The sequence below is a fragment of the Castor canadensis genome, chromosome 12 (assembly GCF_047511655.1).
Source record: "Castor canadensis chromosome 12, mCasCan1.hap1v2, whole genome shotgun sequence".
Taxonomy (NCBI): Eukaryota; Metazoa; Chordata; class Mammalia; order Rodentia; family Castoridae; genus Castor; species Castor canadensis.
In genome coordinates this window covers 101,994,006-102,011,185 of record NC_133397.1, presented here as the reverse complement: position 1 = coordinate 102,011,185, position 17,180 = coordinate 101,994,006, and the positions used below count along the sequence as shown (strand labels likewise).

The following is a 17,180-nucleotide window of genomic DNA, read 5'->3' as shown; positions in this document are numbered from 1 at the left end:
GTTGAGCACAACAGATCCTAGCACTGAAAGGGGAGGGATGACAGCAATAAGGGGTGGTAAATTACAAGATGTGACCATCTTCCCCCAATTATCACTGTGTAGGCGTTGGTCTTTTCTGATGTCTTTGAGTCTTCAGCTAGTAATAAAAATAAGAGTCTTGTGTTTTCCATTTTCGAAGGTGTTTAAGGAGCTCTGAGAACTATCTTACTGAAGGGGAGGAGACAGAAGAACCTATGTGCATGAGATACTGGGCTAGTCATTCAAATGCGTGATGCAGGGTGTTCAGTGTCTTGCTCACTATCATGGAGTCATAACAAACTAGCAATTCTGTTGACGTCTTTTTGGATCCTGTTACAGAATTCTATACTATTTTACTTTATGTATATGTACATGTTTATACAACTACAACCCCATAATCTTTTATATCTTTCCTGGTTGGGATATAGAGAAATTTTACAGCCTATAATCATATGTATCCAGAAAAGGAGTAGAACATATATGACACCTTGTAAATTAAGTCAGTACATTCAATAAAGCGTAACTAGTCATATTTTTTCCCTTTATTTTCAAAAGGCTCACTTTTCTCCATTTCTCTACTACCAAAGTCAAGAACTGCCTAATGGTTCTGTCAAGGAAGCTCCAGCTACTACTTGTGTTCCTCTGGAGCCCTCAAGTCCAGCTACTACAGAAGAAGTAGACCATAAGCCTAAACTCTGCAGGCTGGTTAAAGGTGAAAGTGGCTACGGCTTTCACTTGAATGCAATTCGGGATCTGCTAGGCTCATTTGTCAAAGAGGTATGGACATCTGTTCCAGCAGAACGAGGACAGTCTCAGCTCCCCTCACCCATTGATGGTAGTAAAAAGGTTATAATGAAGGCCTACATCTCACTTGGGTTCAGACACTGTCATGGTCTCATACCTTTTAAAACAGTATATCATAAGCCCACCTCTTACTTCCCAGACATCTGTTTAACCTAATTGTCTCTCTAAACACTTTCAAGTTAAACACAGTGACATGACTCTAGTTGATAGTCACTATCAGCCCTGTTTGGTTCTTGCATTGGCATAATGCCCCAATCTTGTGAGACCACTCCTGTGGCTCTCAAGTTGGGAGTCTAGAAGGAGACCTATGAGATCTAATGAATTCAGCACAGAAGACATATAATATAATATTCAACCAGTTTGTAACACCACTCATTTGAGTATGGAAGTTGTAGCTTTCATAAGTACAGAAACATTAAAGAACCCTTCTTAACTTCTGTGCCTCAATGAGAAATAATAGCATGCATAAGAATAAATTCTCCCCACCCTCTTTGAAGGGAGCTAGTTTGAAATCCTATACCTATGTCTGGAACTGACACCTCAGAACCTCTGTTCAAAGGTACAGAAGGGAGGCCCTGCTGATGAGGCAGGACTACAGGATGAGGATATCATCATTGAAGTGAATGGAGAGAATGTGCTGGATGAATCCTATGAGAAGGTGGTGGACAGAATCCAGAGCAGTGGGAACAATGTCACACTCTTGGTCTGTGGAAAGGAGGCCTATGACTACTTCCAAACTAAGAAAATCCCCATTACTTCCTCCATGGCTGACCCACTGGATGCCTGCCCTGATTCCAAAGAAGAAACATTGGCAGAGCATGACTTGCATATGACAAAAGAACGAGTGAGTGGCAATCCATCTTTTTTGTGATCTGTTACCAGAGTACAGTGCAGTCCCTGATGAGCATACCTCATGTCTGTGTTCACCACAGACTTTCTAAAATATTAGGAAATGGTAGTGTGAAGATAATAAACACATCAAGGAGGAAAGGAGTCAGTATAAGGACAAGTTTCTTGTTCTCACAGCATGCAGTTTTTTAGTCAGTAGATCAAGCAATAAATTTATCAAAATTATAATGGAGACCACCAGAAGAACCTGAATCAGACTATCTAGGTCCAAATTCTGGTTTTGTCTCTTACAAGCTTGGATAAATGGGTTTATTTGCTCCATGCTTCTGATTCCCCACCTACAAAAATAGAATAATTTGTAGGATTGTTATCAGAATTATGTTAACTAAGACTAGTATGATGCTTTGAACAGTATCTGGCTCACAGTGAAGTTGAGATGGCTAGGGAGCGTATTAAAAGTTGGCAGGTGTTACAGCTTTGTTATTAGGAAAGAAAAAACATTATTCTGTGTACATTTGGATTAGATACGTTTCTTAGTAAATCTGTGGTACTGAAGTATGAACTCAGGGCCTCAAGCTTCAAGTGCTCTACCACTTAATCCATGCTTTCAGCCCTTTTTGCTCTAGTTATTTTTCTAACAGGGTCTCTTATTTTTGCCAGAGCAAGCCTGGACTGTGATACTCCTACACACACCTCCCACATAGCTGGGCACATCATGCCCACCTTAATGACTGAGGTGGGGTCTTGCAAACTTTTTACCTGAGCGGGCCTCAAACTGCAATTCTCTTGTTCTCTGCCTCCTGAGTAGCTGGGATTATAGGCATAGGCCATTTCACATTGCCTGTCAAATTGTTTATACATGAACTCAAGGTCCAAAAGTGAATTGACTTGTCCAAGTTCATAAACAAAATTTATGCCAATATCAGGACTCTAAAAGTTTCAGTATACTTTTTCTTTTCATTATATTAATTCTACTGGTTGGTGATAAGTAACGAATACTCAATTTACTGAACACATAAAATAGCCACTGACCTTGTATTCTGGAAAGCTTAACAGAAAGTGTTCTAGTTATCTTCTAAAAATTCTACAAATTCTCTACTGGAGGTCAATTATAGTACTATACTAGTCTTCTAGAAAAGACATAGAAATTTGTCAATGTGTCAAATAGGAATCTGAAAGCAAAGTAGAATTCAGATCACCTGTCTTCTAGTGAGTCACTCCCCTCTCCAATTTAAGTCATCCAACTCTAGAATGGCCTATCACTCTCCTGATGTTCACCCTCTGCCACTTGTAAATCCTTTGTTTTCTTTTGCACAGGCCCACAGTTCAGCCTCACATTCTTCTTCCAATTCTGAAGATACACAGATGTGATAAGAAGGAATATAGCTCGGGCTGATAGAATTCCTATTAAATACTCAGAAACTGCTTTCTCAAGGATTGAACTACCACCGATTTACTGTCCTGTATCTGTTAGAGAAGAACTCCTCCGGAAACTGCTCATCACATGTGCTGCCATTTGTCCTAGGAGTGCTATAACTTTGGAAGATTGAAGGCAGGAGCCATCTTCTAAGCTTCAACTTTATATTTGTTTAATGATACCAAAGGTGATTCATATCTGAATATGTGATAGCTTCTAACTGAAGTATTTACGCAGATAATCCTATTAAAATTATGCTTTTGTAAGTGTTATGGCTGCTATAATAAACAGCATTAAAATGCTTTTCGAGTTGCTTGAAACTTCCCTGTTAGCTGGTACAACCTGAATAGTGCTTTGGATAATTTTATGCTTTTATCTTAATTTGCTTCTAGAAATCCAAAACATAATAAAATGTAGAATATGACCTTAGCAATAAAAGGAGACTCCCGGCAATAAAATTTTGAATTTTCTTAAGTTGTATTTGAGTATTCCAAAAATTTTTCCAACACTTTCCTTTTACAGATGAAGAACTTGAATCCCAGAACAGGAGAGTGACTTATTTCAGTTATTCATTGTTTTATCTCACAACACGAGGGGCACATGGAAAGAAAATATGAGAGCTAGCATTAACTACAGGGTATTGACACATAATACTAATTTAAAAGGAAATCATGAAAAAGGGTATAAATGTGGTCTCTTTTGGCAGAGACCACATTTCAGTTGTCTACCATCCCTTTCCCAGAAAAGAACAGATAATCTCTTGGTTATTTTAGTGGGGCAAGGGTTGGGCGAAAGGGAGGGATGCTAACTCATGTTAGGTCACACAATCATAATACCAAGCCATACTTGATAACATGAACCTAAGGCCAAAGTGTTGTAACCTCTGATTTTAATGAGTCAATCTACAGGGAAAGCCACAACCTTCTCCATATGAGCCTTGACTTAGTTATGTGTTGGGCTACCATAGACATCTTTTGCCTCAGAGATTCAGTGCATTTTCATCCCCCTTCCCTCTCACTGTCTTTCCCACTTTGCACCAGCCTCAAATCCATGCAGGACACCTGCTGTATACAGTACTGCTTTAAGTTACTTCTCCCTCTCAGGTTCTAGCTGATGCTACTTACGATCACATTATCTTCTGAGGAGGAAGATATGCTAGAGGTAGACTATGCTACCACAGCATTTTGTTTGTTTAAAAAATATTAGGACTTGATCCTCTCCATTGTTTTTCTTCCTATTTCCAAATTCTGACACCATTATTAGTTTTTAACAGTCTACAATGGGGATGAGTTCAAGGTGCCATATGCTTCTCTGGTGCCTGTTTGTGAGCCAAATAAAGGAACAGGATGCTGGAGAGGGCACTGACCAGGAAGATCACATCAAACCAACGGTGATAGAAGTTGAACTGTAGTTCTCCAAGGACTTCTGTGATTATGGTGCGGTATTCTAGAGGCATGCTCATTCGAATGAGTAGCACCGAGGAGACAAAGTACATACCCTGTAAGCAAAGCAATTAATTCCAAGATACTTTGAATGTAGTGAGAGGCAGGTCAGAAGAATCTACTAAAATATTTAAAACACATTTCTGGTATTTTACAGTTGCAAACATAAGGCTAGTTTATTAAACTTACCATTATCTGTGCTAATAGCAGGACAATGACATTGGAGGATTTACTGCTGGAGATGGCATAAAAGAACTGTTAAGAAAGAGAGGAGAGATGAACTTAAGGCAGGATTGCTAGATTCCTAGTAGTAGGAATCTAAGAGCTTATGACAATAAGTTACATGGTTAACCTTTAACTGAAAGTGTCTTTTCCATGTTACCATCCTGTACAGAATAGTTCAGATGTTAAGGCTATAAAGAAGAAACTGAAAATAGACTACTGAAAAAGTTAGTTTCCTCCATGAGGTGGTTGGTGGTTTTAAGTATTATAAGAAGGATTCTTGTGCTATTAAACTTCAGAAGCCCTGTGACACATATGGCCTTAACATAGCTACATAACATTAGAACAGATAACTCTAGGCCACCCCAAACATTTGCAACTGTTACTAGGCTCCTGAGCTCTTTCCAAACTTGTGCTATATGGCTGCAGATCCTTTCCTGTCCCAACCTCTTCTCTTTTTTCATTCAGTGTTTAGATCTTGAAATTCCTGCCACTTCTACCAACGAAGACTTCCTTTCCATTTCCATTAAGTCAGTCCCCTCATGTTGATCAGAAAACACCTGAATGTTCTCTCCCCAACTTCCACATCTTCTTTACAAATGATTCCCACAATTATTCTTCCAACCTCAAATATCTGTCTCACTTATTTATTTCGGCTATCACATGTGCCAAGTTTTATATGGATGATGGTGACACATTAGTGAACAAAACAGACCCTTCTCTATTACCTCTGGAGTTCACTTGTGATTGGTGTACAATATACATTTTCATAAATTACATAGCAGTTTAAAAGTTTTTTATGTATCATCAAAGTACTGTGACTGTTGCATAAGAGCTCAGAAGTCAGAAATGTTAAATAGCTAACATTATTTTGAGGCAGGCTAAGATAAGTTCAGGACTCTTAAGACATATATGACTAAATATTTCAGATTGAACATTCTTCCTTCTCTGAGCCTTCTTTTCAATTACAAATATGTACTGATTGTTCACACCATGGTCTGGGAAAACTCAAACTACCACCCTTTCAGCCCAGGGATCACCCATGCCCCTCCCCAGTCATTTATTATTGGTGATCAAAAATCACCCAGGTTTTTCCCCTCCCACAGGTTAGTGCAAACTTTAAAAACACTTGGAAAGAGGAAGACCCTCTCTCTGCTTCTACCTCATACCTGGCCCATCATGGCTGTTTGTAACTTTCCCCCTAACTTTTAATAAACCTTTACATACTCACTATGTTTACATATCCTGCCTGGATGTATCCATGTGTGATATAAGAATCTGGATTTTTTGTTTACAAGTGACTACACCAATTTCATGGAGCCACATGTAATTAAAGAAGTACTTTCTAACATTCTGATACAACATACCTTGGTAAGAGTAATCAGCAATCCTCTGATGGATGTGACAATGATTATTCCAACTAGAATGAAGGAAATGTGTTGGGACCAGAACTTCACCTACCGTAACAGGGAAAAAAATGTCAAATCCCTGTTCAGAGAGGTATGCAGGCTAAGATACGTTCTGTTCACTTATGTGACTGTGAGAGATGGAACTTCATCAGGCCCTTTCTGATTTTTTTTTTTTTAAGGGAGGGAAGAAAACAAGTAAATGATAAATAAAACACCTATAAGGAGATTGCAGTGGATATCTTAATTAGTAGACTGAATCAAACCCTCAGTACAGAAAAAAGTGAGCACAGTGAAGTGATAAAAAGAACACTAATAAATCAGAAAAAACACAGAGCTTTAATAAATACAGAGAAGAAGCTGAAAGGAAATGAACTCAATAGTAGCTTATTTTTAGTATTTATGAATGAGAGTTCTTAGATCACACAAAACTTTAAGAAATCTTTTTATAATAAAAGACTACATAGGTATTCTTAGCTAAGTTTTAGGAAACAGTCAAACTTAAGTAGAATCACATGATGATACTTATTGTTTGATAGTGAGAAGCAGTTTTGGGACCCTCTGCTCGATTCAGTTCTGAAAAGCATCTGATGGAGAGCTGATATCACTGACTTCCAAATGGCTTGTTATTAGACTTGTGAAAAATGGAGGGTACAGTTGAATTATAGATGGAACATATACACAGCAAGTAGCCACAGGAAGCACTGATAAGGAAGAGCATTTCTAAAAATTCAGCCCATTTAAAAATACAAATGAGGAAATCACATATGCAGCAAGCGCACAGGACACAAATTTCTGTGCTATGTGAAGAAAACATCATGTTCTTTCAGATGCAAAAAGGAGACATCTATCATCAGAAAATGTGTACTGTAGCAGGGTGTGGTGAAGCATGCCTGGAAGGATAAGGCAGGAGGACCTACAGGTAGAAGCCAGCCTGGGCTGCAGAGCAAGATCTTGTCTTTAAAAAATGTGTACTTTGAGCCGTTTTTGAAGGACTGGACTACAGCTCAATTTGCTCTGGTTAATTCTCATTTTATCTAGCTACCCTGAGACAAGGGACATGTCCTGCTGAGGATGAAGACTGTGGTAGCATGTATACTGTGTCTAGGATCAGAGCACAGCCTAATGGCCCCCACAAGGACTAAGAATATGACATTAGTCCTATTATGGAAGACTTCACTAGCCTGAATTATTGGACATACATATATCTGGAAAATATACTATTTTATGAATAAAGACACTGAACTTGGCACAAATGTGTTTATGACCACAGTTTTAAGATGGTTTAAAAAAAACACTGACTTTGTGCACAGATGACAGTTACCATGTTAATTTATTGCTAAAGATAATTTCTTGAGAGCTTGTTTGGAGGTTCTAGCAGGGGAACGCAGCTACTCATATACCCTTGACCGAAGAACGGTCCTCCTCTATCGGGGATGGTCGTCCTCTTCGACCAAGCACGCAGCTTCGGGAGGGACGCACATGGAGCGGTGAGGGAGGAAGGGGACACCCACCTAGCCAGCCAGATCAGCCGAATCAACCCTGGCGATCAATGGGGTGACAGATGTCGCAGCCAGATCGCCCTCACATCCTAAAGATAATTTCTTAACAGCAAAATTCATTTCAGATCTAACACAAGAACACTAGGTGGTAGTTAATTTTCTACCAGAGGAATCAAAGGTGAGTTGTATGTTTGAGGAGCTTAAGATTCACAAACAGATCTGAATACTTGGGGAGAAGCTGGAAGATGGTCGCTGGCTACAGACAGGCAGAGGAGGAAGTTGCAGTTTTATGTTAAGAAAGAGTAGCCTGGCCTTTTACAGATATGATATGTGAACTATCAACATATAGAGGGCAGTGGAAAGCATGTACCTAAAGTTCAGGAATTAGAATACTAATAAAGTTAAGTTAAAACAGATAGAGCAGAAAGAAATACAACAAACCAGGACCTTAATATAAAACTTACATCAAATTGGATTCCAAGGTAATTCACAGTGATCTCAATGCCTCTTGTGACAGGATCTGTTTTTCCAACTCGATCAAAAACAATATTGATGGTTGCCTGCAGAGATATAGACCTCCACATTAGAGCACCTTAATAATCATTATTTCAAAATCATTAAAAATGATGAATTAATAATCATAACCTATCTTACTGGTCAATGTCTCTAAAAGAGCAATTCTACTTTCAATCTAAGCCATGAACAGGAAATCCATTTTGGCTATTCACACAGAGAAATGAAAGTCTGTAACTATTCCATCTTTGTTTTCTGTAAAGAGCTGAGAGGAATAAAGCTATAGCATATACACTATAATTTATTAGAAGCTGGAAAGCTAACTGGTGGATGAAGTCAGAGAAAGAGAATAAAAAAATTGTAGGGCCATTCCCTGTAGTGACTCTGTGAATACTCTAAGAGCAAAGATAAAACAACACAAAAGGAATTATAGCTAATAAAATAACAAATGAGATCAAATGGAATTAAAGATACTCAGTTAATCCTATAGGTGACGGTTTAAAAGAGGGAAAAAAATGGGACAATAAAAAACATGGTAGTTTTAAATCTAACAATATTGATAGTCACATTGAACATAAATAGTATAAATCATGGGTCAGCAAACTCAGCCACTGTAGTGTGACAGTAGTCACAAACAATACATAAATGAACAGGCTTGGCTTATTTACAAAAGCAAGCAGTGGTTGGGTTTTGCCTGTGGGCTACAGATTGCTAATCCTGGTCTAAACATGCCAGTGAAATGGCAGACTGTTGGACCCGATAAAAAAAAAAAGCAAGACCCAAATGCTGTATATGTTGCCTACAAGAAACCCACTTTAAATATGAAGATACAAATAGGTTAAAAGTAAAAGGATGACAAAGATATATTATGCTAACACTAAGCAAAAAAAGTAGAGTATTTATATTAACATCAGATAAATATTTTATAACAAAAATATTGCCAGGTATTCAAAGGGTCATTAATGATTCTAAATGTTTATATACCCAGTAACAAAGCTTCAAAATACATGAAGTGTATTTTGATGGTAATAAAAAATGAAGTGAAAACTGATGGTAATAAAAAAGCCAAATCTCAAATAGTTGGATCTGTTTTCTCAACTGATAAAATAAGTAGTCAGAGAATCTTTAGGAATACAGAAAACTTTGATAATACTATCAATCAACCTAAGTAATTCACATTACAGAATATTCTAGACAATAAGAATACACATTCTACTTAAATGCACATAGAACATTTACCATGCTATACTCAACTGACTATATTCTGGACAGAACACAAGTCTTAAAAGATTCAAATCATGTAAAATATGTTCTTAGACTACAATGAATTAAATTAGAAATTTATTGGAGAATGATTATTTGGAAGATCACCAGATATTTTATAACATACTATGAAATAACATATGAGTCAGAGAAGAACTCAAAAGGGAAATTAGAATTTTGAAGTTAATGAAAATCAAAATACAGTATAATTAGTGAAATGCCGTTTAAAAGTACATAATGAGAACTTTATAGCAATAAAACATCTTTATCAGAAGAGATCTCTAACCAATGATTTTTAGCTTTGTCTTAAGAAAAAGACAATCCAAAATAAGCAGGAGGAAATAGCACAGTGAGCACAAATCAATGAAATAGGGAGCAGAAAAATAATATAAAAAAATCAACTAACTTAAAAGCTGGTTCTCTGAAAAGTTCAATAAAACCAATAAACCTTTCTACTAGCTTGATGAGAACTAAATGAGGGAAGACACAAGTTACCAATATCATGAATGAGAAAGCTACTACTTCACACTCACTAGGATGGCTATAATAAAAAAGACAAACAGCAACAAGTATAGGTGAGGATGTATGTGTATAAGCTGGAGCACTTATACATTGTTGGCAGAATGTGGAAAGACTCTGGCAGATCTAGCATATGACACAGCAATTCTACTCTTAGGCATAAATATAAGAGAAAGGACTACTGATAATAGCTCCAAACTAGGACAGCCCAAATGTTTATCAAGTAATAAGTGGATAAACAAAATGTAGTTTTGTTCATATAATGGGTGAATGCTATTTGGCTATAAAAAAGGAATGATGATGCTACAGCATGAATATGTATTGAAAAACTATGCGAAGTCAAAGAAGTCAATCACAATGACCACAAATTGTATGATATCATTTATAGGAAAGCCTAAAGATGGAAAGAAGGTTAGTGGTTGACTAAGGCTCAGGGAGAAATGATGGGTAACTATCTGCTAATGGAATTTCTTTTTAGCTTAATAAAAATGTTCAAAAACTGTGGTGATGGTTGTACAACTCTGTAAATATCTAAAGAACCACTAAATAGTACTAAGTGAGTAAATTGTACTGTATGTGAATTATATCTCTATAAAGATGTTGGAAAAAGGGATGAATGAAGAGAGTCAGGCAACATAGGAGAGACTATATTCTGAAGGCAGAAAGTGAGGAAAAGCATTAGGGATCACTAAAGAAGTAGCAGGATGGCAGAAACCTTAGAGAAATTGAGGCAGCAGAGAAAAGCAGCAAACAGTTCCAAGCCAGCTTTCTGAGAAGGGAATAGGAAGCTGAAGATGACATCATAAGGTAAACCAGACAGCCTTGGTGATAGACTGGCAATTCTAGCTATAATCTCGTATATCCTGCAAGCTCTAAACCCAGTGTGGGGATTTGTGAGACAGTGACTGCTCTGGTATGGAAGACTAGCCTCAGTGTAGAATGACATTCTGTAAGGAGGGTTATAGCAAACACCATCTTGAGGGCAGGCCTATTGTTTGACACTGAGATACTCTGAGGGCTAGAAAACAAGGAACACTCATGGGTCTTGAGACACTCTGCCAGGGTCTGGATGGAAGATGACCATAAAAGGTGGTAGAGGAGAGGGAGAGGGTCTGCCACTATGGTTGGAGGCCTTGCCCTTCCTGGCCATGAGTGAGTCCCATTGCCTGAGGCTCCAGTGGAACCACAGTACTGAGCCAGTGGCTGGCTTAGTATTCAGCCTCCAGGGCCTGCCTCCTGGCTGCACGTACTGACTGCATGGTTAACAGCCCTGCACCAAGATCCTCTAAGTCATGTGATATCCACAGCCTAGGTGAATTGTTGGGCATGGCCTGAAAGCACTGAGACCCACCCCAGGAAGTACATCCTGGTGTGCGTTTGCTGATAATCTAGGACTGAAGGTACAGAGTTCAGATCATTTGATCACAAAATTTCCATAGCCTCCTCCTCTCTACAGGGAGGTGAACTGCTAGACAGGGTCTATAAACACTGAGACCAGCAGGTACATTGACTTAAGACCCGAAGTTCTCCCTCAGCTGCAGAACTCAGTGCTCTGTCTGCTCCCCAAACTCTTAGACACATTCAGGGGTCATCCCAAGGCTTGGAGGCTTATTGCGTCTGGGGACACAAATGGGGTGTGTGTGTGTGGAGCAAATGGAAACCTGTCCAACCACAGGCTGTGAAGCTCCCTACAGCAGCCAGCAGCAGTTCCCAGTACATAAAGAAGGGAAGCTGCTGAAGTGAAAGCAGTCCAGAAGAAGACTCCAGCTAGTTTACCTTGATCTCGTAGAGATCAGGCCCCATACCCTGAGCATGTGGGTAAATGCTAGTGTAAGAAAAATGATCTTTACTATCAAAATATTTGTTACCTTCTTAGATTATTTAAAAATTCCTCAGGTCACCATCTTAGGTGACTTGCATGTTTAAAAGGTCCTTGCTTCTTCTTCCGGATTCCTGTACGACTTTTTTGCCCACCAACTGTATGCCCTAACCCATCCCCCAAGCCTTTTAGCCAATCGAGGGAGATTGTGAACCTTTGACCTGGACAAATTCTAGGTGAGGGACAGGTACAACTGTGTCAGGGATATATAAGGAGGAGCCATGGTCAGCCATTTTGTGCTTACATGTTTGCTTAGTGGGAGTGAGCACATGCTTGCACCCTCTTGATCAACAGAAATTGCCTTGTCAAGATTTTGTCTCTTGTGTGTCTGTTTTTGGCACTGGATGGTTATTAATTCCAACACCAGGCTACTGAGCTATACCCCTAGTCCAGTGGCAAGAAACAGCACCTCAATCCACTCACTACACTGTCTTGCCTGAACACTGAGAATATTTCAACCGAAAAATTACAGATGATCAAAACTTCCAACCAATGAATTGGCCTCAGATATGCAAATCTCAGTGTAGAAACACCAGTAAAAAGAAAAAAAATCAAGGAGCTCAAACCCTAATCCCACCAAAAAAAAAAAAAGTAAGAAAAAAAATCAAGGCAATATGTCTCCTCTAAAAGTCAACAATTTCACAATAAAGAACTTGAAGGATAGTGAAGCAGACAAAATGTTCAACAATGAACTTCAAAGAAAAATGGCAAGAATGATCAATGAAATTTAAGAGGCAATATATATGAATGAATTCAAACAGAACAGAAATAAACAGCTGAAAATGAACTCAAAGAGAATTCAAATAAACAGCTGAATGAAATAAGGAAGAAAATGCAGGATATAAAGGAGGAATTCAATAAAAATATAGAAATCCTGAAAAAAATCAAACTTAAATTCTGGAAATGAAAAGCTCAATAGCCCAAATAAAAAAACTCAGTTTAAAAGCTTGCTAATAGAATGGAACAAATTTAAAATAGAGCATTGGGGATTGAAGATAAAGTAGAGAAATTAGATTAATCAGAGAAAGACAAAGAAAAACACTCAGAAGATATGATGGGACATGCAAGATTTCTGGGACACCATCTAAAGACCAAACCAGTGAATTAGGATGGGTATAGAAGGAGAAGAGGTACAAGCTAAAGGCATACAAAACATTAAAAAAAAAAATAGCAGAAATCTTCACTAATCTTGAGAAAGAGAAAGAGAGAGATACAGATATAGGAGTCTATCAGAACATCAAACAGGCAAAGTAATAAAAGAAACACCCTTAAATATATTATAGTTAAAACACTAAACACACAGAACAAAGAAAGAATAATGCAAGCTGCAAGAAAGAAGTGACAAGTCACATATAAAGGCAAACCAATCAGAATAACAACAGATTTTTCTAAAGAAACTCTAAAAGCAAGGAGTACATGTATTGATATATTCCAAAGCCTAAAAGAAAATAAGTAAAAACCCAAATTAATGTATCCAGCAAAGCTATCCTTCAAAATTGAAGGAGAAATAAAAATCTTCCTCAATAAACAAAAACTAAAGGAATTCATAGCCACTAAATCAGCACTGCAAAAGATATTCAAAGGAAATCTACATACAGAGAGGAAGATAAACACAACCAGGAAAATATAGGAAAGAATAAATTCTACTAGATGAGTAGATTAGCCAAATAAGGATTGGGAAAGCAAAAAATAAAAAGTCAGGAACAAGAAAAATGTGTCTACTGTCCCCACTCTTACTTGATTCCTAGCCAAAGAGTAAGACAAGAGAAAAAAAATCAAAAGATTCAAATAGGGAAGAAAGAAGTCAAATTACAGCTATTTGCAGATGATATGATCTTACACTTAAAAGACTCTAAAGAGTCCACCAAAAAAACCCTAGATCTGCTAACACACTTTCAGCAATATAGCAGGATATAAAATTAACATAAAAAATCACTAGCTTTTCTGTATAACAACAATAAACAGGCTGAGAAGGAAATCAGAAAAACAATTCCATCCACAAAACAAAACACAGAAATAAACTTAACTAAGGAGATGAAAGATCACCACAATGAAAACTATAAAACCTTGAAGAAAGAAATTGAGAAAGACACCAGAAGATGGAAAAATTTCCCATGTTCATGGATGGGCAGAATTGATACTATGAAAATGGCTATTCTACCAAAAGTACAGATTCAATGAATTCCCATCAAAATCCTAAATTCAATCTTCAAAGAAATAGGAAAGTCAATCTTAAAATTCATATGGACACATAAAAGATCCCAAATAGCAAAAGCAATCCTGAGCCAAAAGAGCAATGCTTGGAGGTTTCACAATTCCTGACTTAAAATTATACTACAGAGCTATGGTAATGAAAACAGCATGGTAATGGCAGAAAAAAACAAAACAAAACAAAACAAAACAACCAAAAACAGGAAGACCACTGGAACAGAATACAAGATCCAGAATAGCTATGGCCACCTGATTTTTGACAAAGGAGCCAAAAAACATACACTGAGGAAAAGAGCCTCTTCAACAAATGGTGCGAGGGAAACTGGTTATCTGTATGTAGAAGACTGAAATTAGACCCTTATCCCTCACTCAACAAAAATCAATTCAAAATGGATCAAAGACTTTAATGTGAGATCTGAAACTTTGAAATTACTATGGGAAGACACTAGAAGAAGGCTGGTGGAGTGGCTGCCTAGCAAGTGTGAGGCCCCGAGTTTACATCCTAGTAGCACAAAAAGAAAAAAAAAAAACCCCAAAAAACCAAAAAACAAACACTAGAAGATATAGGCATAGGCAATTATTTTCTAGATAGGAATTTAATTGCCCAGGAAATAGGAGCAAGAATTAAAAAGTGGGATTGAATCAAATTAAAAAGCCTTTATACATCAAAGCAAACAATGACCAGAATCACTGGGAGAAAAATCTTTGCTAGCTATTTAAAAGATATAGAATTAATATCTAGAATATACAAAGACCTCAAAAACTAAAACACCAAAGGAATAAATAATCCAATTAATAAACAGGCAAACGAACAGACAGTTTTCAGAAGTACAAGTGGCTATACATGAAAAAACATTCAACATCCTTAGCCATAAAGAAAAAGAGAGTCAAAACTACACTGAGAATGCATCTCACCCCAGTCACAATGAAAAGCATCAAGAAACAAAATACAACAAACTCTGGAGAAGTTGTGTGTGTGGGGAAGGGAACCCTAATATGCTGTTGGTAGGAATATAAACTAGTGTGAATACCAAAGAAGTTAATATGGAAGTTCATCAAAAAACTAAAAATAGATCTACCTTATGACCTTGGTTCATGGATTATTGACATCCTTATAGCCCAGTGATGACTAACAACCCTGAAAAAGGAAGATCAGAGGACCCCAAAAGGCATCGACAGGGTCCCATAAACAGCAAGGAGCAAAGCCCTCTCTGAATCCCAAAATAGAGAAGCAACTAACCATGGGAAGAAAAACTTGCAGTTCAACACTCCCAATCCCCTGCCCCTGAAGTCTTTGCAGCTCCAGGCTCTGTTACTTGGCATGCTCAGTGGTTAAGTCCTGCTTCCCAGCACACACAGGAACTCAGAGCACCACACTCCCCCCCAATACACAACCTGCTACTTTCATCTTGAAACACCAGGGAAACTGGCCCCCCTGTGTAAGCAGGACCCATGGCTCCTGCTGCTCCATGGGTGACAGAAAGGTGCAAGCCAGCAGCCTTGGTTCACCCGAGCTGGCAGCAGCTGGTATGGCTCCTAGAAGTCAGCACCAACAAGCAAGCCCCAGGGCTCCTGCTGCCTGTAGGCTTGGTACCCCCTGTGCCAGCAGTAGTGCCACTGGACTATGCTCCTGGAAGCCTGGGCTGGCAATCAGGACCCAGAACTTCTGATGCCCACAGGCTTAGTTCCCCCAAGCAGGCAGGAGTTGCTTGGCTCCTGGTAGCCCAGCGCCAGCAAGTAGGCCTTAGGGCTCTCACTGCCTAAAGACTTGGGTCCCCTGTGCCTACGGTGCTACTGCACTGCCTTCCTGGAGCCCCTGCCTGAAAAGCAGGCCCCAGAACTCCCACTGCCCAAAGGCTTGGTTCCCCGTGCCTGTAGCAGTTGCTGTGGCTCATGGTAGCCCAGCACCAGCACCAGCAAGCAGACTTCAGGACTCTTGCTACTTGCAGACTTGGGTCCCCTGTGCCTGCAGCAGCTGCTGTGGCTCCTGGAAGACCAGTCCCAATGCAAGTAGACCCAAGGGCCTCTGCTGCCTTGTGGGTACCAGATGACTCAAGCCTGCTGGCTTTGCTACCTCAAGGATACTCTCAACTTGCTACTCAGTGCCAGGAGTACATCTGCACACACCTAAGTGAATCGTAGGCTCCAGGCCTTGCTATTTTGTTAGCGCCAGGAGGCTTCCCTCCTCACAGAGCACAGAGGCCCTGCACTCCCCACTGTCCCTGACAGCAAGACAGCCTTAGTTCCTCCATCACAGAGCGAGAATGCCAGATTCCCAACTGAGGGGAGGAAAGCTACAACCTGCTACTCTGCAGATGGCACCAGAAGCCCTGTTCGCCCAAGGTACACAGAAGTCCAGTGCTTCATACTGCGCCTCCCTGCAGAAAAGCCATGTCTCTCCTGTCCAAGAGCTGGAATCCCAGTCCCTCCACTCAGAGGCAACCCACTACTCTGCTGGTGCTAGAAGGCCTGCCCTCTATAGTGTACAGAGACCCAGCCCTCCTCACTGTGACTGCAGGAGATCTCCCGTGCACCCATCAAGGAACAGGAACTCCAGACCCCTTGCTGAGGGGAGAAAAGAGGTAAACAGCACCACAACAAGAACCCTGCAAGGGGCAACATATCCAGCATAACCCTCTCTGAGGAATACTGCTGGAGCTCCAGGAGAAAAAACTCAAAACCCCAACTACAGGGGCATAAGGGATTAAAATCCTAATCAAAAACAACTCCAGATGTGTAAATTCCAATGCAGAATGAAACAGCGAGACAACTGCTCTCCATCAAAAACCAATTCCATCACTAAGTATCTAAACACCTGCATAGAGGAAGTGCTATGAAATAATGAATTCCAAAAAACAATAGTAAAAATGACTATAGACCTTAAAGAAGAAACACAAAAGTTAGTACTTGACCTTAAAGAGGACGAGAATAAAAAAATATGAGCTCAAAGAGAATACAAACAGATGAATGAAATTAAGAAGACTATCCAAGATAGGAAAGAGGAAATCAATAAAGTCATGGAAACCCTGAAAAATAATCAATTCAACATAAACTACTCAATATCCCAAATAAATATCTCAATCAAAAGCTTGGCAAACAGAGTGGAACAAGTTGAAAACAGTATCAGGAATAGAA

The 17,180-nt window shown here is 39.1% G+C and overlaps 2 protein-coding genes across 4 annotated transcripts in view; one reads left to right on the top strand and one right to left on the bottom strand.

Annotated features, from left to right (window-relative positions):
• Positions 1 to 3,568, top strand: part of Pdzk1 (PDZ domain containing 1) — a 28,972-nt gene extending 25,404 nt beyond the window's left edge. For all 3 annotated transcript variants that reach the window (XM_074050601.1, XM_020186958.2, XM_074050600.1), the window contains exons 7-9: positions 574 to 795; positions 1,382 to 1,666; positions 2,989 to 3,568. In XM_074050601.1, the coding sequence (XP_073906702.1) occupies positions 574 to 795; positions 1,382 to 1,666; positions 2,989 to 3,042 (561 nt within the window). In that variant the 3' untranslated portion in view covers positions 3,043 to 3,568. The remainder of the gene's footprint in view (positions 1 to 573; positions 796 to 1,381; positions 1,667 to 2,988) is intronic.
• The window catches only part of Gpr89a (G protein-coupled receptor 89A), a 46,116-nt gene continuing 32,477 nt past the window's right edge, over positions 3,542 to 17,180 (bottom strand). The window contains exons 11-14 of the mRNA XM_020186960.2: positions 8,125 to 8,220; positions 6,120 to 6,209; positions 4,720 to 4,785; positions 3,542 to 4,586 (exon numbers count right to left, since the gene is read on the bottom strand). Coding sequence (XP_020042549.1) covers positions 4,380 to 4,586; positions 4,720 to 4,785; positions 6,120 to 6,209; positions 8,125 to 8,220 — 459 coding nt within the window. The 3' untranslated portion in view covers positions 3,542 to 4,379. The remainder of the gene's footprint in view (positions 4,587 to 4,719; positions 4,786 to 6,119; positions 6,210 to 8,124; positions 8,221 to 17,180) is intronic.